The following is a 27,652-nucleotide window of genomic DNA, read 5'->3' on the forward strand; positions in this document are numbered from 1 at the left end:
TTAACCTAAAAAAGTAGCAAATTCAAAAGATTATTTTACATATTTATTTAATTAAGATATCAATAAAGCAAGTTCATTGGAGTCAGGCTAAAAGTAAAAAAATAGATCATGAGGTACAGAAAGTATAACAAAAGTTTAAAATGAAGGATTTATAGCATTTGATTATTATTTAAGGTATACCTCTAGACTCTGCAAAGAGCTCTATTATTTTCTGTGCTAATGAGACATTTAAGACTTGAGTATCTCTTTGAATGTGGGTCATTTTCCTAGGAAATTTCTTATGACTTTCACTCTTGCTCTGTGTTTTAAATTGTGTTTCTCAAGGCCAACTCCAGATGAATTAATGAAGGACAAAGTGTTCAGTGAAGTGTCACCTTTATATACCCCGTTTATCAAACCTGCCAGTCTGTTTTCTTCTTCTCTGAGATGTGCTGATTTAACTCTGCCTGAGGATATTAGTCAGTTGTGTAAAGGTAATAATAAATAAAACATAGACAGTAATATAAGACTTGTTTCTAAAGGAAGTCCCCATATTCTAGTTTCAGAGTTGAATTTATTAGCAATGTATTTTACATTAGTAGGATTTTCATGGATAATTATTTGAGAATTAAGAGATGGTTCTAAAAGTGCTAAAAAATACAATTGACCCAAATTTTTAATCAAAGAAGTTATTAATGTTCCATGTAATTTTCTATGAATTACTTCTAAAAATTATGTTTTAACAAGAAGTCCATATCATTATATTTTGCATGTTGAAGAGAATATCAGCTTTTAGGTTTTCATTTTTTAACCCTTTTATCATTGATTAATTGACTGACTGACTGATTGATTGATTGATTGATATAGCAGTATTAGAGACTGAACCCAGAGGTACTCTACCACTGAGCCATATCCCCATTTCTTTTTATGTGTTTTTATTTTGAGACAGGTTCTAGGTAAGTTGCCTAAGCTTGTCAGGCACTTGAAATCCTCCTACCTCAGCCTTATAGCTAGGATTATAGGTTTTCATTCTTGTTTGAAGTTTACAACTCTCTGAATGGTATGTTTTAGTGACAATGGTAAATTACTTTTATACTGAGAAATTTTCAAGATACAAGTCATAGCAGAATATATTTACTAAACATTCACTAAATATTTATTGAGTTCCTACTATTTACCACACACTGAATCTGTAAGTAACATGTCAAATGTGAAGGCAGCAGGCAAGCATTTAGTTACATAATCACTATTATAAAGGAAAGTCAGTATGAACACAGAACAATAGAAATAGCAGAAAGAGAAACTAATTCTGTCTGGAACATCAAGAAAGACTTCTTAGAAGAAGCAGCCATTGCCTTGAAACATGAGGGACGAAACAGTTTTTGTTGGTTGTATATCAAATGCTTTTATCTGCTTTTACTTCTTTCCTAATATAGAGGGTAAAAATTCCAATTCTGTACCTCTAATATAAGTGATAAATATTACAGATTTTCATTTTCCTAGTTCCTTTTGATCTAGGAAGTAGGTTTGTGAACTAAAGTTGACTAATGGAATCCCTATAGAAGTCTGCTTGGCATGACACTTTCTCCTAGGAAAAATTTCTTTATAGGAAATGTACTGCAACAGCAGTTCCCCTTGTTTTGAGTGCATAAAATAGGTTTAGAATTTTGACAAACTTTAGGTCGAAAAGAGATTTCTTTAGCATAAGCCACTTTTAGTAAGATATTATTTTCAGCAAGGAACATTTAAATTGTTATAAAAGATGAATTTGAATCTGCCAATCTGACATACCCCTATGTGGGAGAAGGAATTCCTAACTCCATCTCATTCTAGTCATCATATTTCACCTGAAGGCAGGAAGGACTCATGATGATCGCAGTCCAGAGGCATAAACCTACAAATAGAACTATACAACACTTTGCCTCTTCCATGCTGCGCCACCACAGACAACAGGAAAACGTGTTGGAGTTGGGTTTGTCCCAAGTCCCATGTCAGTTAGGGTCTGACTAAGTTTCTCCTGATCACAGGCCTTGTTAATAAGAGTGCTCTGACATGCTTCAAAATGGTTCCATATTCTCCTCCACTTGCCAGAAGCACAAGGGCATTTATTTCCAATATTTACTGTGAGAAACTAGTGGAACTCATACAGGTAAAACTTACAGAAATAAAAGGTACTTCTATGAATGAGTTACCCTGAAGATTTTAACTTTCAGAATTTTTCAACACTGAGTACTCAGCAATTCATCAATTATAGATTTTCCTTCAGTTCACATTTTCCTACCCCAGCACTGGTTCCTGGGATGTTTCTATTCATGAGTGTCTGCTTCAGTAAATTGTGACCCTTTGTATTCTCCTGTCTGTCTCTGTCGTCTTGGGGCCTGTCGTTTACTCTGTCATTACCTCTCTTGTAGATCTGAAAGGAATCATTGATTTTTCAATATGTTTAGCTTTTTACTTGTTGGGTGGAGTGACAACTTCCAAGCTCCTAAGGTGCATACAAGATCAGTAACCAGACATCTGTTCTTCAGTTTTTTTTAGGTTTTTTTTTCTAAAAAGCTATGTTAACATTTAACAAAACAAATTATGCTTTATGACTCATTTTTATTCACCATTAATAGATGTAAACACAGATTACCTGGCAGAAAGATCTATTGAAGAAGTTTATTACCTATGGTGTTTGGCTGGAGGTGACTTGGAGAAAGAGCTTGTTAATAAGGAAATCATTCGATCCAAACCACCTATCTGCACACTTCCCAAGTAAGGAAAGAAAACTTCTCTTGGAAATGGAAAAAACAAACAAAATCTGGTAATAACTTGAAAATAGTTTGACTGATTTTTTTTTCCTTTTGTAAACATTCCAACTAAATCATTATGAAAAAAATTGAAAGTCAACCCCTTATTTGATTCATCAATATTTTATTGTGTTTAAATATTATTTTTAATAAATAATTTCCTTTGTGATCCATTTGAAGTAAAGTTAGTGTTATGGGGCATTGTGCAATAATTGATATTAATGAAAAGTGTATGTCAGAACAGTTATATTCAAAGTAATTAATAAACTGGACTAGTATGTACATTATGAAGAACTGTATCCTTTTTCTGAGCATTTATGAACTTAAGCTCATAGCCTCACTCACTGTGCTTAGAATTAAGAAAAATCTGAAAAACACCAAGTTATTAATTCGATGGGAAGTTAAATAACTACTCGTAAGGGCCAAAATTGTCATTACTATAATATTACTATTCCCATTTATTTAGAAAAATATGAATGTGAATTTCTTTTCTTCTGATAGTGGGGATTGAATACATGGGCTCTACACTCAGCCCTTTTAATTTGAGACTGAGTCTCCATAAGCTTTTGCGGTTGGTCTTGAATTTGTGATCCTCCTGCCTGGGCCTCTCTAGCCACTGGGATTACAGGCATGAACCCACAGTGAACATTTTTTGAACTTCTAGCCATGCTTTAAAATTTTAATTTTAGATTCTAGAACAGGTTTGCTTATTGCAGATAACTTTTGAAACCGCCTGTTCTTCACTTTTTTGTTTTTCTTGGCTTATTTATTTCGATTCATTATTTGGATGGACCACTAGGTTTCCACTTTTTTCCCTCTTAAACTGATTTTTAGATGTTTCTATTTCATTTGTACCACTCATCCATTGAATGAAGTAAAAAATAGAAACAAGGATGATGGAAATACCAGAAAGAAATGATTTGAAAGAGATATAGATTCTTAATATTTTTGGTGCCAGGGATTTAACCCAAGGCTACTTAACCACTGAGCCACATCCCCTGCAATTTCTTTTTGTTTTTTATTTGAGACCAGGCCTTGCTAGTTGCTGAGACTGGCCTTGAACTCTTGATCCTTTTGTCTCAGCCTCCTGAACCCATGGTATTATAGTCATGAGCCACCATGTCCAGCATGCACAGATTCTTCATAGTAATTCCTTGAAATTTTAAACAAATCACATACAATTGTTATCCAGTATTCTTTCCCCTGAGAATTGGGAATGTGTTTTTTTCCCTTTATCATTTTTCACCTATATAAATCTTCTAAGGAACATGTTTGTATAGTGTCAGGATAGTAAGTTTAGCGTTGAAACTACATGAACAAACAGTTGTAAATGATAATTTTGTATTCCCAAAATGCGTTTTTGTTTTTTTTTTTTTGGGAGGGGGCGGAGGTGGTAATAATAGGGATTGAATCCAGAAACATGTTACCACTGTGCTACTTCCTCAGCTCTTATTATTTTGTTTGCTAAATTGCCAGTACTACCCTCAACCTGTGATCATCTTGCCTCAGCCTCCGAAGTAGCTGAAATTACTGGCAATTACCACTGCATCCAACTCTGCAATGCTCTCTATATAAATACTGTGTTCATACCAACTCAAGAGATCTAAAAATAAGACTTGTTTGGAGATCTATCAACCAGTTATAGTTTCTAGAATTTACTACTTCTTGATGAAAGGATTATGACTGAAAATTTTATTTTCTTAAAGAAACAATAAGTTGGATTTTACATGCTCATTATAATTTTTTTTTTAAATCTCTTTCAGTTTTCTCTTTGAAGATGGTGAAAGCTTTGGACAAGGACGAGATAGAAGCTCGCTGTTAGATGATACTACTGTTACATTGTCTTTATGCCAGCTAAGAAATGTAAGAAACATAGTTTGCCAAATTTGCTTCAGTTATTTTTTTTAATACCTTTAAAGATGTACATGAAGACTTGTATCCCTCCCTGATTTCATATAATATGTGAGAATTTCTGTAAGAAATATTTTTCAGAATGCAATTGCTAGAAAATCGCATCTGTTTAACTTTAGCTTTAATATATATTGTGTGATTGCTCACAAAAATGATTGTTCATCTTTTTCACCATCATTGGATAAGTGTTCCCATTTCTCCATTTAAAAAATATTTTTTTTGTTAATCTAATTTTATAAAACGATATTTTTCAGTGATATTAGTGCTAATCTTCTAATTTTTAGTGCAGTTGTCAGTCTCTTCACATTTTTAGCTGTGTGTTACTAGTTTATATCTTTTATCGCTATTTCTGAATGATTTCTTATTGATTTGAGGGCTTCTCAAAATACATCCCAGATATGGTGTCTTTGTTAGCTATATGTCATGCATATATCTTCTAATCTGTTGCTTTTCTTAAATTTTTTTGATGGTATTTTAATGAATAGAGGGGTGGGAGGGGTGGGACAAAGGGAAAAATAACAGATTGAGACAAACATCATTATCCTATGTACATGTATGATTACTCAAATGGTATGACTCTACTTCATGTACAACCAGAGAAATAAGTTTTACCCCATTTGTTTACAATGAATCAAAGTAAATAAATTATAAAAAAAATCACCAAAGAAAAAATAGAAAAAAAAGAATTTGAAATTTTTATTAATATCTTTATTTCTAATTTAGTATATCTTATTTGATATATTGTGCTTGTCTATTTAAAGTTGTCTCAAGGTTATAAATACTTTTCTGTAATATTTTTCTATATTTTTTCTGAAATATTTAAATAATTTTTTATCACATTTAGTGCTTTAATCCATCTAGTATTTATTTCTAAAGTACTTGCCACACAGTTCTCCAAGAGCATATTTCATTCATAAGAAATATCCCTTGTCTCATTACCATATATTAAACAGATTAATTTCTCCTGTTTTGATCTATAATTCTACCTTTTTTGGTATATGCATGCATATGTGTCTGGGTGTTTCTATTCAGCTTTGTAGGACTGTTTGTTTAACCTTAGCCAGTTCCACAGTGTACCAGTCCATAGTTTCACATGAGGTCTGGATATGTTTTAAGGGAAGATCCTCAATTTATTATCCTCAAAATGGGGTAGGAGCTCTTTAACATCTTGCTCTACTGTTGATTTCTATTATCATCTTACAGCTTCATTAAAATATGTATAGGATTTTGATTGAAATTGCATTGAATTTATAGGTTTATTTGTAGGAAATTGATATCTTTAAAATATTGGGTCCTATTTTCTGAACATACCATAGGTACAATATTTAAATCCTTACATCCTAAATTTTCTTTTTAATGTCTATATGTTCATTATCAGATGAATTCTTATTGCTGCTATCATAAAAGGAATGTATTTATGTACGTTATTTTTTCTGACTTTTATTATGAAAATTTTCAGAGAAGAGTTGAAAAGATTTTGCAGTAAACAACATACTATGTAGATTAGGTGTTGGTGTGATCTCTTGGTCAAATCAAGTCACATCTATTATTTACCTAATATTTAGAGCTGCTTTGTGCTACATTGACAGAGTTAAGTAGTTATATCAGAGATCCCATGGCCCCAAAAGCTGAAAATATTTATGTATCCCTACATTTAAATAGTTTTGCTATATCCTAAACTAGATTCTATAATTAACATTTTGTTTTATGATGTGTCTGTCTACTTTAGCCATTTATCTAGTCATCTTGCCTTTTGTTCTTTATATTTGAAAGGAAAACATTATGACAATTCAGCATATACATTAACTGGAGTTAATTTTTTTTTTATTCTTACTAAGGTAAATTTGTATGTGATAAATGCAGGGTCTTTGAAAACATGTAAAACAAATCTAGCTTTTCATCTTTATATTAGCTTTATGTTTCTGTAGATATTCTTCATCAGGATGAAGAAGTTTCCCTCTAATTTTAGTTTGCTGAGAGTGCTGGATTTTGTCAAATGCTTTCATGCGTGTTTTGATAAAGTTGTGTAAGATTTTTTTTTCTTTGACCTGTGGATATGATGGTTTACATTGGATGATTTGTGCACATTGAACTAGCCTTGTATACTTGAAATGAAATTCACTTGTCTTATGGTGTATAATTATTTTTATACATTATTTAGAGTCAAATGCTAATATTTTATTGAGAATTTTCGCATCCATACTTACAAAAATTGTTAGCCTGCAGTTTTCCTTTTTTGTAATATGATTGTCTGCTTTTAAGGTAATACTGTCCTAAGAGTAAGGAAGTATTTTCTCTGCTTTTGTTCTCAAAAAGATGATTTTAATTTTTATTTAAATATTTGATTTTATTCACTAATGAGCTCCTCTGGTCTAGATGCCTTCTGTTAAGGAAAATTATTAATTATCCATTCGGTTTCTTTAATAGATAGTGTATTCAAATTTATCCATTTCTCCTCCTGTGAGTTTTTCTAAATTGTGTCTTTCAAGGATTTGGTTTAATGTTAGTATAATGATTCCAGCTCAAATTGATGATTATTAGCATATCTTTCTCCATTTCTTTCTTATTCATGTTTGATGTGAGAGAACTTATATTAGTTATAAATGTATATTGTAAACTGTAAGGCAAACACTAAAAAAATTTAAGAGAAATATAAGTGATATTATAAGAAAGGAGAGAAAATCAATCATGTAAAATGATCAATTAAAACCAGAGAAAAGAGAAAAAGAATAAAAGGCATACAAATATGATATGCCTAGGTGTAGACTTATTGGTATATATCCTGCTTGTTCTCGGAGTTTCCTTAATCTTTGATTTGATGCCTATTTAATTTTGAAAATTTCTTAGTTAATATTATGTAAAATTTTTTTTGTATCCAAACCGACAATCTCAGTCTTTTAATTGTTGAATTTGGACTATTCACATTTGAAGCAATGCTTGCTAGATTGATCTCTACCATCTACAAGCCATTTTTTGTTCATTGCCCTTTCCTGTTGCTGCTGCTGTTCCTTTACCATTACTTTTTGTGTTTTCTCTGATTTTGAATGATCACTTATACTTCACCTTAAAATTTTTTAGTGTTTGCCTTAGTTTACAATGTACATTTACAAGTAATATAAGTTCACTTCCACTACACTTGCAGATAGTGCTGGTATTTTATAACAGTATATGCTAATTCCTTTCTCCCATCCCTTACATCATTGCTATCATTCATTAAACTTATCTGTAGACTATTAATAAATTATTGCCATTATTATTTTGAACAAATTGTTATCTTTTAGACCAATTAAGGATAAAAGAAGAAAGATCTATATTTTAACCTTTAGATATTCCTTCTTTAAACAAACATTAATTCTTCCTTTCTTTAGGTGCATTTGTGTTTCTGACCTATATCATTTTTCTGAACATGTCCTATAAGGCAGGGCTACTGGCAATTAATTTGCTTGATTTTCTTTATAAGGAAGTCTATTTCTTCTTCACTTCTGATGGATAATTTCACTTGCATATAGAATTCTAGGTTGTTAGGTTTCTGTTTTTTTATTTTTCCCCTTCAGTACTTGAATATTCTACTTCCATGTCTTCATGCTTTGTGATTCCTTAAGAGAAATCCAAGGTATTTCTTATCCTCACCCTCTATATCTAATGTGCTTTCCCTCCCCTGACTGCTTTCAAGATTTTCTTTTTGTCTTTGATTTTCTGCAGTTTGAATATGATATGCCTAGGTGTAGACATTTGTTATGTGTCCTGCTTATTCTCTGAGTTTCCCAAATCTTTGATTCTATGTCTGTTTCTGGAATTTTTTTAGTTACTATTACATAAAATATTTCTTCTATTTCTTCTTATACAATTGTCACGTAGTTCTTGGATAATATGTTCTTTTTATTTATTATTCTCTTCATTTCAGTTTTCAACGTTCCTATTGACTTATCTTCAAGCTTACTTGTCCATGTCCAGTATACTAATGTCTCTCAAAGAGATTATTTCTCTTATGATGTTTTCCTTTCTTTCTAGCATTTCCTTTTATTTCTTTATTGGGATTTCCACCTTTTTCCTGTATTACACATTTGTTCTTACATGTTGCCCACTTTTCCCATTTAGAGCCCTTAGCAAATTAAACATAGATATTTTAAATTCCTAGTATGATAATTTTAATATCTTCTGTTTGTCAGTCTGTTCTGAAGCTTGTTTTATCTTTTCAGGCTGTCTTTCTTACCTTTTAACATGCCTAATAATTTTCTGTTGAAGGCCAGACATGATGTACTAGGTAAAAGTAGTAAATAGACCTGTAGTTCAAGGTTTCATGTTTATGTAGCTAGGAGTTTATTAATAGTTTCCTATTGCTGTGGTGTCAAGGCTAAACTTTCTTCTATTGTTCTTTATTATTTTCCTCCTGTTGTCTCTGGATTTCCCTAAAACCTCTTGTTAATACAGTTTTAAGGGCTTGTAGTTCTTTCAGCTATAACTTACACTGTCCTAGAGAAGCTCTAGTGATGAAATATAGAGGAAGAGAAGTGTTCTATAATCCTATGATTAGATCTTTATTGTTTAGTAAACCTGTATTACTAGAGTATGGTTAGTACTTCATAAATACTTCTTAGCTTTCATTTCTTCAGGCAAGATAAGGAGACTAGAGGGGCCTACCTGAGAACCTGGGGTGCTGGTAGTGGTAAATCTCATGGAAACAAATTTTTCCCTGAGGATCTTTGTAAGTTTTCTGTCTCAAGTTAGCCTGTACTCAGTCTGCAATAATGGTTCTTACCCGGGTTCAGCAGTGTCTTCTCCTGATAAACTGTGATTCACTATATTTGTCTATTCTTCCAGTTTGGGGGATAGCACTCTGTCTGTCTTGATCTGATAGATCTGAGAAGAGTTCTTGGTTTTCAGTTCGTACAGCTTTTTTTCTTACCAGGGCAAGAACAGTGATTTCTAAACTGTTTTCAAGTTGTTTTTTATTTTTTTTTTATTTGTTCTAATTATTTATACATGACAATAGTATGCATTTTGACACATCATACCTAAGTAGAGTATAACTTCTCATTCTTTTGGTTGTTGTTTTCAAGTCTTGCCTTTTTATTTTTCAGTCATCTGTAGCCAAGACCAAAATAATACACTTCTTTTTTGTCTGCATCTAGGTTAGCAGTTCCACCACCACCCTGTGGACCCTGCATCTACACACATACATAGTTCTGTCTTTACCTGGCTTTAGGAGAGGCTACTTTGGTCTGGCTACCTTTATGTATTCACCCAAACCTTTATTTCTTTAAGCTCTAAGTCTCTAGACCACAGTTACCAGAATACTTCAGTGTTCCTGACCTCTCTCTGTCCCCAGCTTCTTTTAACACTGCTTTTTTCTTACTTTTTAAGGCTTTTCCACCTATCTAATATTATAACTGTTATATAGTAGGAGGGCCTTATAAACTCTTGTCTATTATAATGCCACAACAGAAAATGTTACTACTCAATACACTGAATTTATGATCTCTGAAAGATGTGTATAGTGGAAAAATAACAATAAAAAGAAGTAAATAAATTATATCTGAAGTATATAGTTTCATTTGACTTCTTTATACTCTTTAATTTGTTTTTCAGTTTAAATAAAATTCAAGCCAAGTTAAAGGAACCCAAGGCTTCCATTCTACTATCTCCATTTCTTTATAGTTCTTTAACATATTTTCCTTACATAATTATTAAGAAATGTTAATTTGTTCATTTTTAAGATAATATGGAAACTAAATAGCATATTTTACCTTAAATATTTTTGTGTATTTTCATCCTTTTACAATCCATATGCACTGTTTTAGAAAAGAGAATCAGAATATATGCTTACAAAATAGTATCTGTTATATTCAGGATAGTCAAGATATTCAAAGCCAACTTTTAAAAAGATATATGCATTAATAATATAGTAAAACTTGGTGAAATTTTTACTTTATTGAAAATTTGAATCTATGAATCTTAGTTTCAGGATAAATACATAGCTTGTCAAGTTTTAGATAAGAGCCAGGTATAGATCTGGTATTTGCCAAATTTTCAGTGTTGCATAAAGGATTTTCTTTGACTTTTAAAATTCTGGAAATAACTCACATGCAAACATGATGATTCTTACCAGTAGATTTGTAATGATGGCATATAGAACTTAAACTTTTGTGTCAGTCCCCATAGAAGCAGATATTCTGCCTTCAAATTTGAATTTGAAGAGCAGAGTAGCACATAAGATTTCATTAACTTTAATCACTCTGCTTAGAATGAGACTAAGATTTTAGTACTGCTTGCCTACATACATTTTTTAAAAATAATCCTAGAAATATTATTATTTGGAGCAACATTTAGGCTAATAAATTTGTGGAGAAAAATCATTAAATGAATTTTGTCAGTTGATTTATTAGCTATAGTATATGTTCAAAGTATGATGTAAAAAATTCTGTTGAATTCATTTACTAATATTTTGACTTAGTTTGTGTTATGCCTAAGTAAAAGTAACTTGGGCTTTTAATATATATATGTGTGTATGTGTGTATATATACGTGTGTATATATTTGTGTATATATGTAGAAAACTTCTTTTTAGTATTGCTTCATATAATTTTAAAGTATTCATTTAAATTTTATACTAATGTTAACAATTTTGTGTTATGGTCAGAAAAATATAATAAATGTTTAATATTTATTAGTGATATTTATAGGTAAAGGAACAAAAAAACTATTCTTTATTACTAAGCCTTAATCAGTAGAGGCATGGTATGTTTGAATGTTTAGAAGAAATAATTTTTAGATTCTGTTTTATACTTTTCTTGGTACCATCACAAATTATGATTGTTTATATTACTATTTAAATACACATCAGTATACTGCCTAAGATGATCATACATCAATATTTTCTTTTAATTCACAGAGATTAAAAGATGTTGGTGGAGAATCGTTTTATCCATTACTTGAAGATGAGTGAGTATATATAAAATCTCATTTTATACTTTTCTATTATTGTAAGACATTTACATTTTTCTTTAAAACTGCCTTCTAAATAGAACATTTAAAATGATGTTTAGTTTATTAGAATCTTGTGCTGTTTTGTCAATATTTTTGCTTTTGTTCCTCTTTACAGTCAGTCTAATTTGCCTCATTCAAACAGCAATAATGAATTGTCTGCAGCTGCCACTCTCCCTTTAATCATCCGGGAGAGGGACACCGAGTACCAACTAAACAGAATTATTCTCTTTGACAGACTACTAAAGGTAAGGATTATAAATTACAAAGTGTTAACAATAGCACATACACAATTTTTAATACTTTAATTCTTAGTGAATTGTGATGTCATGAGAAGACTAGTTTTTTGTGACCTATCTTCTCTGATTAACTTTAATTATAAAAGTGATGCAAATTCGTAGTAAGAAAAATTGAAAAGTAAAACAAAATGTGAGAACATATGCAAAATATGTTAGATAAAGGATATTTTTTCCTTTTTAAAGAAGACTTAAAATTAGTGGAAAACCACCACTATTGAAAGAGATAAGTGGATAAAGTACATAATACAAATATATAAATGTTTTTTAATTCTTTATCCTTAGTAGAAATGAAAAAAATTAAACTTAATATAGGACTTTTTTCCATATCAAACTCAAAAAGTAAACAAAGGCATATGGAGATTGGAATTGATTCTTTTAGACTAATTCTGAATTGACTGAACATTTTCTAAAGTAATTTTGAGGTATATATCAAGAACTCAAACTACACCCATATCCTCTGTTCTACTAATTCTCTTCTAGAAATCTCTCATAAAATTTAAATTTATAAAAGGAGAAATTCATATGCAACATATATAAGTAGCCACATCCATCACTAGATTTTAACAAAATCCTTTATGTACATTATCTTGTTTAACCCATATGAAGCTGGTACCCTAATTCTCTATATGACTCATTCATAATCTGCCCAGAGCACAAAATAAAAATGAAATTAAAAACAATTAAAATAAGCTCCTCTTTTTAATTATATTTTACAAATTTTGGAGACAGTTGAGGTCCATTCCACAGCTTATTTTTATAAATGAAACAAGTCCCAGTGATTAGAGATACTTAGAAATTTATTCTAGAACACTTCATCATTATCTCTGGCATATCAAGAACTAAAAGGTAGAACTTGATCTTAAGTTGAAATTTTTTTTATTTCTTTTATGCTGTTATTTTTATTATTTTAATTGACAAAATACACATATTGATAGGGTACAATGTGACTTTTTAATACATTTCTGCATTGTATGTTGTTTGAATCAAGGTAAGCATATCTGTCTTCTCATCATTTCTTTGTGATGAAAACAGTCAATGTCCTTTCTTCTAACTTTTTTGGAATGGGTAATGCATTATTGTTATTTCTAGTCACAGTACTATGCAAAAGAACACAAGAATTAATTTCTCCTTTCCAACTGTAACTTGATAAATAGTGACCAATATCTCTCCCTCACCACTACACTCCCAAGCTTCTAGTAACCACTATTTTACTCTAAATTTCTATGAGATCAACATTTTTAGATTTCACCTATAAGTGAGATCATGTGATATTTGTCTTTCTGTGCCTGGCTTATTTCACTTACCACCTATATTCCTATTCCTACCTTGTGATCACAAGTGACAGAATTTCATCCTTTTAAGCCTAATTAGTATTGTGTGTGTGTGTGTGTGTGTGTGTGTGTGTGTGTACACCAAATTTTCTTTATCCATTCTTCATTTGATGAACACAGGTTGATTCCATTCCTTGACTATTATGAATAGTGCTATAATAAACATGAGAGTAAAGATGTCTCTTTAACATTCTGATCACCTTTGAATAATCAGCAATGGATCTTATGATAGGTCTATTTTTAATATTTTGAGGAAATTCTGTTTTGTTTTCTAGAATGGCTTTAGTAATTTACATTCCCACCAAAAGCATCTAATTGATCCATTTTCTCCACATCCTCAGCAGAACTTATTATATTGTCTTTTTAATAGTAGCCAGGGTCCTTTCAACTGTGCTGGCATCAGAAAGCCTCAGACTCGGTCTCCATCACAAGCTTTCAAGGGGGTTTGTCTATTTGTAGCTGTTGTAAATGGGACTGCTTTCTCAGTGTAGTTTTCAGATAATTTACTATGGGCATATAGAAATGAATGCTACTGGGTTCTGTATGTTCATTTTGTATCTTGGAAACCTGCTGAATTCATTTATTAGTTTTAATAGTTTTTTGCAAACAGTTATTATTTAGTTTCCTCCTTTCAATTAGTATGTCCTTTATTTCTTTTTCTTGCCTGCTTGCTCTGACTAGAACTTTCAGTACTGTGTTGAATGAAAGTAGTGAAAGTGGACATCTTTGTCTTATTCTAGATCTTCAAGAGAAAGCTTTCAACATTTTTCTGTTCAGTATGTAAACTCTTTTACATAAGGCCTTTGTTATATTGAGGCACATTCCTTCTGTACTTAATTTGTTCACGATCCTTTATCACAGAAGGACTGTTGGATTTTATCAAATTTTTTGCATACGTTGAGATGATCATACGATGTTTGTCCTTCATTCTATTAATGTGGTACTAAGTGGTATCCCACTTAATTAATTTGTGTATATTGAACCATCCTTACATCCCACTAGATCATGGCGAATATTTTGAATATGTGGTTGCATTCAGTTTGATAGAAATTTAAGGATTTTTTTCATCAAGGATATTAGTCTTTTATTTTATTTATTTGTTTCCTTGTCTGGTTTTGATATCAGGGTAATACTGTCCTCAAAGAATGTGTTTGGAAGATTTCTTCCTTTTTACTTTTTCATAAATATTTTGAGAATAATTGGTATTAGTTCTTCTTTAAATATTTTATAGAATTCAAACATTTGGTTTTTTCATTGATAGGGGAATTTTTTGTCATTGATTCAATCTTGCTATTTGTAATTGGTCTTTTCAGATTTTCCATTTCTTTACAATACAGTCTTTGAAAGGATATGTGCCCAGAATTTCATTCATTTCTTCTAGGTGATCAAATTTGTGGGAGCATAACTTTCATAATAGTCTTTAATGATTCTTTTCATTTCTGTGGTATCAATTGTAGCATCTCTTTTTTTAACACTTGATTTTATTTATTTGAGTCATCTCTCTTTTTCCATCAGTCTAAGGGTTTATCAGTTTTGTTTATCTCATTGAGAAACCAATTCTTCATTTCCTCAATCTTTTTGTATTGCCATTTAGCCTATTTCATTTGTTTCTTTTCTGATATTATTTATTTTTATTTTTATAATTTGGGTTTGTTTTGCTCTTATTTTCCTAATTCCTTTAAATATAGTGATAACTCGGTTTTTTTTTGTTTGTTTGTTTGTTTTTTGTTTTTTGTTTTTTTTTTTTGTTTTTGTTTTTTTTTTTGAGGTGTTTCTGCTTCTTTGCTGCATTGTTTGGTGCAAACTTCGCTGTTGGTACCATGTTTACTCTATTCCATAGATTTTATTATATTGTTTCTGTTATTTGTTGTAAGGAATTTAAGAGTTTCCTTCTTTTCTTATTATGAATTCATTTTTTTATTCTTTATTTGAATTTATTTTTATTGTAAACAAATGGGATACATCTTGTTTCTCTGTACATGAAGTAGAGGCATACCATTTGTGTAATCATACATTTACCTAGCGGAATACTTTTTGATTCATTTTGTTAATTTTTTTCTCCCCCCACCACCCCTCCCACCCCTCTTTTCCCTCTATACAGTCTCTCCTTCCTCCATTCTTGCCCCCCCAATGCCCCATTATGTGTCATCATCCGCTTATCAGCGAGATCATTTGTCATTTGGTTTTTTGAAATTGGCTTATCTCACTTAGCATGATATTCTCCAATTTCATCCATTTGCCGGCAAATGCCATAATTTTATTATTTTTTCATGGCTGATTAATATTCCATTGTATATACACCAGTTTCTTTATCCATTCATCAGTTGAACGGCATCTAGGTTGGTTCCACAATCTGGCTTTTGTGAATTGAGCAGCTTTGAACACTGAGGTGGCTGTATCTCTGTAGTATGCTGATTTTAAGTCCTTTGGGTATAGGCCAAGAAGTGGGATAGCTGGGTCAAATAGTGATTCCATTCCAAGCTTTCTGAGGAATCTCCACACTGCTTTCCACAGTGGCTGCACTAATTTTCAGCCCCACTAGCAATGTATCAGTGTACCTTTTCCCCCACATCCTCTCCAACACCTATTGTTGCTACTATTCTTAATAATCTCCATTCTAATTGGGGTGAGATGGAATCTTAGGGTTGTTTTGATTTGCTTTTATTACTAGAGATGTTGAACATTTTGTCATATATCTGTTGACTGCTTATAGATCTTCTTCTGTGAAGTGTCTGTTCGTTACCTTAACCCATTTGTTGATTGGGTTATTTATATTCTTGGTGTAGAGTTTTTTGAATTCTTTATATATTCTGGAAATTAGTGCTCTATCTGAAGTACGAGTGGCAAAAATTTTCTCCCACTTTGTAGGCTCTCTCTTCACATTGTTGATAGTTTCCTTTCATGAGAGAAAGCTTTTAAGTTTGAATCTATCCCTGTTATTGATTCTTGCTTTTATTTCTTGTGCTATGGGAGTTCTGTTAAGGAAGTCTGATCCTATGCTGACACGTTGAAGATTTGGACCTACTTTTTCTTCTATAAGATGCAGGGTCTCTAGTCTGATTCCAAGATCCTTGATCCATTTTGAGTTGAGTTTTGTGCAGGGTGAGAGATAGGGGTTTAGTTTCATTCTGTTGCATATTGATTTCCAGTTTTCCCAGCACCATTTGTTGAAGAGGCTATCTTTTCTCCATTGCATATTTTTGGCCCCTTTGTCTAGTATGAGTAAATTGTATTTATTTGGGTTTGTGTCCATGTCTTCTCTTCTGTACCATTGACCTACCTGTCTAGTTTGGTAACAATACCATACCGTTTTTGTTAGTATTGCTTTGTAGTAGAGTTGAAGTTCTGTATTGCGATAACCCCTGCGTCAATCTTCCTGGTAAGGATTGCTTTAGCTATTCTGGGTTTCTTATTCTTCCAGAAGAATTTCATAGTTGCTGCTCTATTTCTGTGAAGTACATCATTGGAATTTTAATTGGAATTGCATTGAATCTGTATAGCACTTTTGGTAGTATGGCCATTTTGACAATATTAGTTCTGCCTATCCAAGAACATGAGAGATCTTTCCATCTTCTAAGATTTTCTTTAATTTCTTTCTTTAGTGTTCTGTAGTTCTCATTGTAGAGGTCTTTCACCTCTTTTGTTAGATTGATTCCCAAGTATTTTATTTTTTTTTTGAGGCTATTATGAGTGGGGTAGTTTTCCTAACTTCTCCTTCTGAGGATTCATCACTTATGAATAAAAATGCATTAGATTTATGAGCATTGATCTTCTTTCCTGCTACTTTACTGAATCCACTTATGAGTTCTAACAGTTTTCTGGTGGAATTTTCTGGTTCCTCTAAATATATAATCATGTCATCAGCAAATAGGAATAGTTTGAGTTATTCTTTACTTATTCCTATTCCTTTAATTTCCTTGGTCTGTCTAATTGCTCATGCTAGAGTTTTGAGGACAATTTTTAATAGAAGTGGTGAAAGAGGGTATCCCTGCCTTGTTCCAGTTTTTAGGGGGAATGCTTCCAGTTTTTCATCATTTAGAATGATATTGGCCATGAGCTTAGCATAGATGGCCTTCACAATGTTAAGGTATGTTCCCACTATCCCTATTTTTTCTAGTGTTTTGAGTATGAACGGGTACTGTATTTTATCAAATGTTTTTTCTGCATCTATCGCAATAATCATGTGATTCTTGACTTTAATTCTGTTGATATGGTGAATTACATTTATTGATTACCGAATGTTGAACCAACCTTGCATCCTTGGGATAAAACCCACTTGATCGTGGTGCACTTTCTTTTTAATATATTTTTGTATGCGATTTGCTAAGATTTTGTTGAGAATTTTTGCATCAATGTTCATTAAGGATATTGGTCTGAAATTTTCTTTCCTCGATGTGTCTCTATCTGGTTTAGGTATCAGAGTGATATTGGCTTCATAGAATAAGTTTGGAAGGGTTCCCTCCTCTTCTATTTCATGAAATACTTTGAGAAGTATTGGAATGAGTTCTTCTTTAAAGGTTTTGTAGAACTCGGCTGAGAACCCACCTGGTCCTGCACTTTTCTTTATTTATAGGCTTTTGATGACTTCTTCTATTTCATTACTTGAAATTGATCTATTTAAATTGTATATATCCTCCTGATTCAGTTTAGGTTAATTCATATGTCTCTAGAAACCTGTTGATGTCTTCGAGATTTTCTATTTTGTTGGAGTAGAGATTTTCAAAATAGCTTCTAATTATGTCATGTATTTCACTCGTGTCTGTTGTGATATTTCCTTGTTCATTCTGAATTTTAGTAATTTGAGTTTTCTGTCTCCTTCTCTTTGTTATTGTGGCTAAGGGTTTATCAATTTTGTTTATTTTTTCAAAGAACCAACGTTTTATTTTGTCAATTTTTTTGACTGTTTCTTTTGTTTCAATTTAGTTGATTTCAGCTCTGATTTTAACTATTTCCTGTCTTCTACTACTTTTGGTGTTGCTTTGTCTTCTTTTTCTAGGGCTTTGAGCTGTAGTGTTAGGTCATTTATTTGTTGATTTTTTTCTTCTTCTATTGAATGCACTCCATGAAATAAATATTCCTCTATGTACTGCTTTCATAGTGTCCCAGAGATTTTAATATGTTGTTTCTTTGTTCTCATTTACCTCTAAGAATTTGTTTAGTTCCCTCCTGATGTCTTCTGTTATCCTTTCATCATACAATAGTGTATTATTTAATCTCCAGGTGTTGGAGTAGTTTCTGTTTTTCACTCTGTCATTTATTTCTAATCTCAATCCATTATGATATGATAGAATACAAGGTAGTATATCTCCTTGTACTTGCTAACATCAGCTTTGTGGCATAAAATAAAATATGGTCTATTTTACAGAAGGATCCATCTGCTGCTGAGAAGAAAGTGTATTCACTCATTGTTGGATGGTGTATTCTATAAATATCCATTAAGTCTAAATCTTTGATTGTGTTATTGAGATCTATGGTTTCTTTGTTCAGTTTTTGTTTGGAGGATCTGTCCTGTGGTGAGAGAGGTGTGTTAAAAGCACCTTTTTATTGTGTTGTGGTCTATTTGATTTTTGGAATTGAGAAGAATTTGTTTGATGTATATGGATGAGCCACTGTTTGGTGCAAGATATTTATGATTGTTATGTCTTGCTGATTTATGCTTCCCTTAAGCAGTATGAAATGTCCTTCTTTATTCCTCTGACTAAGTTTGGTTTGAAGTCCACATTACCTTATGTGAGGATAGATACTTTAGCATTTTTGCTGCATCCGTGTGCATGGTATGTTTTTTCCCATCCTTTCACCTGTAGTCTGTGGGTATCTCTTTCTGTGAGATGAGTCAGGCAGCAAATTGTTGGATCTTTCTTTTTAATCCAATCTGCCATTCTCTGTCTTTTGATTGATAAATTCAGGCCATTAACATTCAGGGTTATTACTGAGATATGATTTGTATTCCCGGTCATTTGGCTCATTTTTTTTTTTTTTTATTGACATGACATGGTTTCTCCTTTATTTGGCTGTTCCTTTAGTGTAGTTCCTCCCTTTCCTGATTTGCATCATTGTTTTTCATCTCTTCCTCATGGAATATTTTGCTGAGAATGTTTTGTAATGCTGGTTTTCTTTTTACAAATTCTTTTAACTTTTGTATATCATGGAAGGATTTTTTTCATCGTGAAATCTGAAGGTAAGTTTTGCTGGGTATAAGATTCTTGGTTGGCATCCGTTTTCTTTCAGGGCTTGAAAAATGTTGTTCCAGCCCTTCTAGGTTTTAGGGTCTGGATTAAAAAATCTGCTGATATCCGTATTGGTTTCCCCCTGAATGTAATTTGATTCTTTTCTCTTACAGCCTTTAAAATTTTGTCTTTATTTTATATGTTAGGTATTTTCATTGTAATATGCTTGGTGTGGGTCTGTTGTAATTTTGTATATTTGAAGTCCTATAACCCTCTTGTACTTGATTTTCCATTTCATTCTTCAGATTTGGGAAATTTTCTGATATTATTTCATTGAATAGATTATTCATTCCTTTGTTTCTCTAAGCCTTCCTCAATCTCAATAATTCTTAAATTTGACCTGTTCATGATATCCCATAATTTTTGTAGATTCTGTTCATGATTTCTTACCATCGTCTCTGTTTGGTCAACTTTGTTTTCACGATTAAATATTTTGTCTTCAATGTCTGAGGTTCTACCTTCCAGGTGTTCTCTCCTATTGGTTATGCTTTCTATGGAGGTTTCATTTTGGTTTATTGTTTCCTTCTTTTCAAGGATTTCTGTTCATTTTTTTTTTCAATATCTCTGTTTATTTGAATGATCTTTTGCTTCCTGTATTTGCTCTTTTAACTGTCAATTGGTGCGATCATTCAATGCCTGCATTTGCTCTTTCATCTCCTTGTTTGCTTCCCTGATCATTTTACTTATGTACATTCTGAACTCCCTTTCTGACATTCTTCTGCCATGCCGTCATTGGATATTATTGCTATACCATCTAGGTTTGTTTGGGACATTTTCTTCCCTTGTTTTCTCATATTGCTCAGGTATCTACCCCTCTAGTAGTGAAACTCTGGAATATTGCAGATATCCTCTATTGACTAATTTTGTCTCTGTAGATTTCCAGTAACTCACCTCCTGACCTTCAGTAGCCTGAAGTTTTGGAGGAACTTGATAATTAGGTGCTCCACTAGGAAGCTGCCCCTCTAGGGATGGTGGCCTTCTGTTGGGGTATATTCTCTGTCAGTGGGCAGCAGCGCCTCCACTTGTTGACTGATGGTCAGCCAAAGGGGGACTCGACTGTAGGCTGGGGCATGTCTGATCTGGGCTTGTGTCTCTGGTTCTACTGCCCTGGTGAGAAAGCCTTGCCAAGTGGGGAAGATTCATCTGGTAGGGAAGTTTCGCTGGGCAGCTCTTCTCCAAGACGTTCCCTTTGTTCCAGAACTACCACCTGTACTGGAAAGCCCTCCTCTATGATGTTCCTAGGATTTCTGACTTACCGCCTGGGCTGGAGAGCCTGGCCCTGGGAGGGACTCCCTCACTGAGAGGCCTTCCTCTGCTAAATTCCCTGGGGACCAGAGCTACTGCCTGGGCCTTGGACCCTCTCTCTGCATTCAAAGCCTCTCACTGTGCGGCCCTCCTCTGCAGTTCTCCCGGTTGACTGGGTTCTCAGCTCCAGCAAGGGAGTCTAATTGGGCCACTCTACTCTATGCTGTAGTCCCTGCATTTCGGGACTACTGTCCCTTCTGGGGAGCCCGACCAGTGGGAGAGACTCACCCGGTGGCTCTGAGTTGTTCCAAAGTCTCTCAATACCTCTTATTCTTGACTCCTGGGTCTTGTCAAATTCCTCTCACCTCCCGTAGGTATCTCAGGAAGGGAGCTGCCCTTCCAATGATGATGGCCACACCCTCAGAAATAATTCAGAATCCCTGCACCAGCCTATAAAGAAGCCTCTTGCTAGCTCCGCTATGCAGGTGGGCTGGCTTGTCTGCTGGCTTGCTCTGTGATGGTGACAGACCTCAGTGTGTTGGTCCAGCGAGGTTGCTCATTGATGGTGTCTGCCTTCGTCTTGGTGGTTGGGAAGGTTGTCTGCCTGCTACCTAGCTCCGCAAGGCAGGCGGGTTGGGTGCCCGCCTGCTACCTCTGCAAGGCCGGCAGTCTGACTCACCCACCTAAAAATTTCCTTCTTAATTTTGTCATTGATCCATTGGTTGTACAGAAGCATGTTTAATTTCCATGTATTTGTATGGTTTCCAAAGTTTTTCTAGTTATTGATGTCTAGTTCTGTTGCACTGTGATAGGAAAAAAAAAAATACTTGGTATGATTTTAATTTTTTGAATTTTCTAATTTCTTTTTTTATATCATAGGCTTATCCATATAAAAAAAATCAAATTTGGAAAGAAGCAAGAATTGACATTCCTCCTCTAATGAGGGGTTTAACGTGGGCTGCTCTTCTGGGAGTTGAGGTAAAAATGAAAAGAGAAGTTTAGAACCTGACTAATAAGTAGTGCTAATAAAAGAGAAAAGAAGAGTGTTTACACATATGCTTTTAAATTATTAGAAAATTATACAGTAAATATGAACATTAGAATATTTGACTATTTTAAGTAGAAAGAATACATATGAAAAGAATTAAATAGAAAAATGTACTTAAAGATTTGTTTGGTTTATGCTGTTAAACGTTTTCTTTAATGGTGCTCACATAAAATCTTCCTTTATTCTCTTGTAGATATCTACTACCACCAACTAAAAATTATTGTTTTTAATCCTTTCCGGAACTTTATTAGAAGAATTTTCTTTGTTTTATTCTTGAGTGCTTTGATGAAAGTCTACAAAAATATTTGAATTTTGTGTACAAGAATGTCTATGGTCCGTGTAATATATTAATTATTAGTATTATAGGACTTACAATACTCAAGTCCAAGAGGATTTTTGACGTTGGATTGTCTAAATCTCTCATTGAATAGGCGTCCAAAAGAAATTGACACAGCAAATAATGTCACCAAATCCCTGGGTTTTTTCTCTGTCATGATGATGAGCCAGAAAAAAATAAGAATTTTTTAATGCTTGGTCCTATAGATTATGACCGAAATTTGAAGTAGTTTATTTATATGTTCTTCTGTATTAACAAAACTGAAAAATAGAAATGATCCCATTAGTACCAAATACTTCTGTAATTCATGATATACAGTCAATCCCAAACCTTTGTTTCTAGGCACTATACCACTACTTCTTTGAAATGTTCTGTTTTATTTTTTCTTTGTTTACTGACTTTAACAGAAATTTTTCTTATAAGATGCCCCCCCAAAAAAACTCTATATTTCTTTATGAAATTTGGTATTTAAAAGTTAATAATGAATAGAAAACAAAAAAGCTGTGTCATATTATACTCTGTAGCAAAGTGAGTCACAGAAGTTTTTTACTTTTTGGTCTCTGCAATTCCCAAGTCTGCTTCAGCAAAATAGCTTTTATCATACACTGTTAAAGACACAGAGAATTACTCTAAGGTTGAGGTATAATACACTTGGGTTTGAATACACCTATTTTGGGTAGGTTTTCGAAGACAGATATTTTTAAGAAATAGGTTTTTCCTATTGCCTATCCACAATTTAAAAATATGAAATCTATGAAATGCTGCAAAATGTGAAAATTTTTGAATACTGACACACTGCTCAAAAAGTCATATTTGGGAGTATTTCAGGTTTTGGATCTTTTTCAGATAGTGATACTTAATCAGTACAGTTTATGCCAATATTCCAAAATCAGAAAAACTCCAAAGTCTGTCAATTGTCATTTCTGGTCCCAAACATTTAGAATAGGAGATATTTATCATGTATTATCAATTTTATTAAGGATATTAACATTTTATTTTTTTCAGGGAGCTATTCATGCCAAGTATGATGCAATTGATAAAGATACACCAATTCCTACAGATAGACAAGTAAGATTTTAAGTAATGTAAGATAACTCTGCCCAGTGTTAAAATTTTAGAAAAGCATGAGGAAATCTTCCTTTCTTTATTAATACTCAGCTGATCTTATGCTTATAGATTAATGAGTTAGAACAACATTTTGTAGTACTTTAGATCAAGTAACCATTTTTAAAAAAATAATAATTCTTTTCCTGAAAATTTTACTGACTGGCCTTTCCTTAGGCCAGTCAGTAAAGGAAGATATCTTGAAAACTATAAATACGTGTCGTTTCAAAAGCAATGGTCTATTTCCCTGATTTAGATAAACATAGAACTTATTTGTTGTTTCCAGAAATTAATAAAAAATGTTTAAACTTTTTATGAAATTTATGAAGTTGAAATAAACTGTAATTTATATTATGCTCACTCTTATTTTTTTAAGGATTAAAGATAGGGGTTTTTAAGGGATCACTTTGTCATAATTACACCTTATTACTTTACTATTTCTATAGATTGAAGTGGATATTCCTCGCTGCCACCAGTATGATGAGCTATTATCATCACCAGAAGGTCATGCAAAATTTAGGCGTGTATTAAAAGCTTGGGTAGTATCTCATCCTGATCTTGTGTACTGGCAAGGTAATTTATTATTTTTAAGACTTGGAGTATTAGGAGCTTATTGTGTGACTGACAATTTGTAAATTTAAAACTAAGTATCAAACATCCTGCTTTAAGAAGATCCAGCACTAAATCTCTGATTCACTTTAGAGAGGTATATAAGAGAACATCTGTTTTTTAAACTTTGTGGAAAGCAGACATCATTTAAATACTCTATTTTTGAAATTAAACAATCTTGCAATCACATTGATTAGAAAAGTGGAATATTTGGTGCTTTTGTAATCTCCATGTATACAATCTTAATACTTACACAAATATTAAAATAGTATGCCGCAAACAATTTTGGATTACTTGAAATGTTTATTAATCATTCCTAAATTATGCTAATCATAGTTATGAGAAACTAAAGCATAAATTCTTACCTTAAACTGCTCATTTTACTTATTCCCTTCTTGTTTTCCTTTAATTTTTTAGCTTTTGCTATTATTATTTTTAATGGTCATTAAAAAATTTATAAATTAGAATTCCATTCCATGTTTTTGAATGTTTTGCTATAACAGTTGTTTTTATATTTCTGCTTTTTACTGTTATACTTAAAAAAGTAAGTGTTATTTTTCCTGACTTCATGTGTCAGAGGTGTTCTATGTCTTCCTAATTTATTGTAGGTAGATTTAGGTGCATTTTTTTTTTCAACTTGACAACATATGAACAGCATTATTATCAATAAACTAAATATATTAGATGTTTGTATTTCACTTCACAAATTTTAAAGAATTTCAAAAAGTAATTCCAGAGAAAAAGGACATAAGACAAACTTCCATCTCCTAGATGAGAAAACATGCCCGAAGATGTTAAGTTATTGCTAAGATCACAGAGTTAGTAGCAGAGATGGGACCATATTCCAAGCCTTCTGACATTTTTGTTTTTCTACTGCCATATTGCTCTTTACCTCATAATAATATTGTTAAGAATAACTGATTTGTTTTTGACACTTGCCATGTTTCAGACACTTTTAGATATTGCTCACAATAACTCAAGAAGGAATGCATGTCTGGGTGGGTAATACTTATGATGCTTAATCTTTTGGGAGGTAATGCAGAGAACTGAGTAAGGTATGTGCCTACAATTCCAATGGGTTATTCATTTGACTCCTTTGTTCCAACCCCTCTCATCAGGTCTTGACTCACTTTGTGCTCCATTCCTCTATCTAAATTTCAATAATGAAGGTAAGGTTCTTTATCATGAGTATTATGCTAAAATATTTGTTTGAAAGATAAAAGGTTTTTGTTTTAAAGTTCTTCCATTCTACTTTGTAAATACTATGAAATTTTGTGAAAGCGTGTAAGATTCATCTTAGAGGACATGAAGGATTAATTTGTTACTGGAGAGTTTTAGTTGTAACAACACTATGATTAGAGATTTGTGGGAATTGAACTGATTATTCTAAATTCATTCACCTACATTGGTGACCATTTTTATGAAACTTGAGAGAAGATTTTGAGTTCTCTAAAGATTAGTTTTAACCTAAGGATACTTTTTAAAGCATTTATAATCACTCTTGGCTGTATTTTTCCTTGATCTTGTATCTCCAAAATGTGTCAGTTCAAACACACCATTTTAATGAAGATTTACTCTTCCTGACCTATAGCACTTTGTATTTCAGGAAATTTATCTTGTGTCGATTTTGTATTTGAGTAACTTACATATTAATGTTTTAATACTGTTTTGATAGCTTTTTGGTTAATGATAGGTTTTTATTTTCTGCCCATTTACTACCTTTTTATAGTAGATTTTTCAATAAATATTTATTGGATTTAATTGATTCAAATTTCAAGCCCCTAATTATAAATCACATATAGAGCATTTATTGTATATTGCATTAATTTATATATGTAATCTCATAATCTCTATTTTTTCAAGTTCTATTTCATATCAGAATTTTCATAGATTTCTGGAATTGAGTAGTAATAACATAATCCCAAAGAACTAAAATGTCATATTTGAATGGTTTTAAAAATAGGCTAGTCTCTGATATTTTCACTCATTAATATAGACTAGAGCTTTTGCTGTGTTTAGTTTGGCATATTAAATTATCAGTCATATTGATCCAAGAATAATAAGGGATCTGAGTTTGAAAAAATAGGTTATAGCTAGTATTCTTAAATCCTGAAATTTACAGACTCTTGTTTACATCAGCACTAATTAAAGATTATAAGGTTTGTAGATATAATTAATATGATCAAGCTGAGAAATTTTAAAAATGCATAAAGTTCTGGTAATAAAAGTTGTTATTGTGGGATAATGATTTGAATTTGAAGTTACTAGAATAGTTATCTTTCAGTGTCTAAAATGTTTTCTATTTTAAAGAACTGAGGCTTTTTTCCCTTTAGTTTTGTATTTCTAGCACTGAATACCATAACCATTGTTTAACCGAAGATTCAAAGAATATGTGCTAAGTAAGTGAGTGACAGCTTGTCATTTACCCTATTAACCAATATTTTATCTGCCTTATTCTTTCTTAGCCTTGGCTTATGCATGTATGTCTGCTTTTATTCCCAAATACCTATATAATTTCTTCTTGAAAGACAACTCGCATGTAATACAAGGTAAGCAAATAACTTATCTTTGTGCAGGCAAAGTACGTATATAAAAAATAACCAATAGTCAATTTAATTTATGGTTTTGACCCCATAAAATGTAGTGATGACCCATCACTAAAATTCATAAAGAGAAATGAGAAAGTTTTGTCTTTCTCCAAATCCACAAAAAGTCATATTTCTAAATGAGTACTTAATATCTAATCTCAATTCAGTTCAAATGCAGGCATGATAGTTTAAAAAAATTAGAGGTTACTTTTTGTCTCTCTCACAATTAAAATTGTCTACAAAAAGCATTATCATGCAACAAGCCTCGAGTAAATTAGAAAAAGTTTAAACAGTATTTAAATGTGTGAGTATTGAAAACACTTCTCATTCATCTCATTCCCAAAGCTTAAACACCCAAAATATACTTCACCTTTCTTCACTTCCCTAAAACACATTTTCTCTCTGAGTACAAGTCAGAGCATAACTAATTTATCAGTTCATTCAGGCTAACTTCAGCTGCTTTTAAACTTCTAATATAATTTATGGACACCTTTTTGGAACTAGTATAACAGAAGTTAAAAATATGTATTTTTGAATCAGATGTTTCAGATTTAAGCTTCATTGCTTATTGTGTGATATAGGACAAAAACCAATTTCTCTGTATATCATTTTCCTCACATCTAAAATGAAAAGATTATTTGTAAATTTTAACATAATAAAAATTTTAAAAACCTAGCACATGAAACATTCAGTAACTGCTATTATTTATTTATGTTCACGTTACTATTATTACTGTTTTTACACTAATAAAGGACATGGTATTTTCTTAAGATTTTGTATTTCTTTTAGAACAGAACACAAAACTGCTCAAATAGTCTCCCATTTGCCATTTTTATGACAATTATAAAGAATTTGAATTGGTGCTGGGTTTTATTTATATCCTGATGGTTTGATGTTGTTCAGTTTGAAGAGATGAAGTAGAAAAACTAGATTTACAAAATTTTGAGTAAGCTGGATCTTAATTAGTAATGTTTTTACTTGAATGGAAATTAATATTAAATTAAAGAAGCAGTGACTGTTTTTGTCAGCCTTTGCACTGCTAGGATGAAAAGACCTAAAAAAAAAATTTTAGAAGAGGAAAAGTTTATTAGAAAGCTCATGATTTTAGAGGTCTCACTACTTAGACAGCCGGCTCCATTCCTTTGGGCTTGAGGTGAGGCTGAACATCATAGCAGAAGAGTGTGGTGAAGAGAAGGGGC

The 27,652-nt window shown here is 32.2% G+C and overlaps 1 protein-coding gene across 2 annotated transcripts in view; it reads left to right on the forward strand.

Annotated features, from left to right (window-relative positions):
- TBCK (TBC1 domain containing kinase) overlaps nucleotides 1-27,652 on the forward strand; it is a 297,654-nt gene that overhangs the window by 71,033 nt on the left and 198,969 nt on the right. For both annotated transcript variants that reach the window (XM_079154680.1, XM_079154681.1), the window contains 10 exons: nucleotides 325-473; nucleotides 2,598-2,736; nucleotides 4,535-4,634; nucleotides 11,574-11,623; nucleotides 11,784-11,913; nucleotides 21,647-21,745; nucleotides 23,158-23,220; nucleotides 23,703-23,829; nucleotides 24,984-25,034; nucleotides 26,331-26,414. In XM_079154680.1, coding sequence (XP_079010806.1) covers nucleotides 325-473; nucleotides 2,598-2,736; nucleotides 4,535-4,634; nucleotides 11,574-11,623; nucleotides 11,784-11,913; nucleotides 21,647-21,745; nucleotides 23,158-23,220; nucleotides 23,703-23,829; nucleotides 24,984-25,034; nucleotides 26,331-26,414 — 992 coding nt within the window. The remainder of the gene's footprint in view (nucleotides 1-324; nucleotides 474-2,597; nucleotides 2,737-4,534; nucleotides 4,635-11,573; nucleotides 11,624-11,783; nucleotides 11,914-21,646; nucleotides 21,746-23,157; nucleotides 23,221-23,702; nucleotides 23,830-24,983; nucleotides 25,035-26,330; nucleotides 26,415-27,652) is intronic.

This window comes from Sciurus vulgaris, assembly GCF_902686455.1.
Source record: "Sciurus vulgaris genome assembly, chromosome: 9".
Taxonomy (NCBI): Eukaryota; Metazoa; Chordata; class Mammalia; order Rodentia; family Sciuridae; genus Sciurus; species Sciurus vulgaris.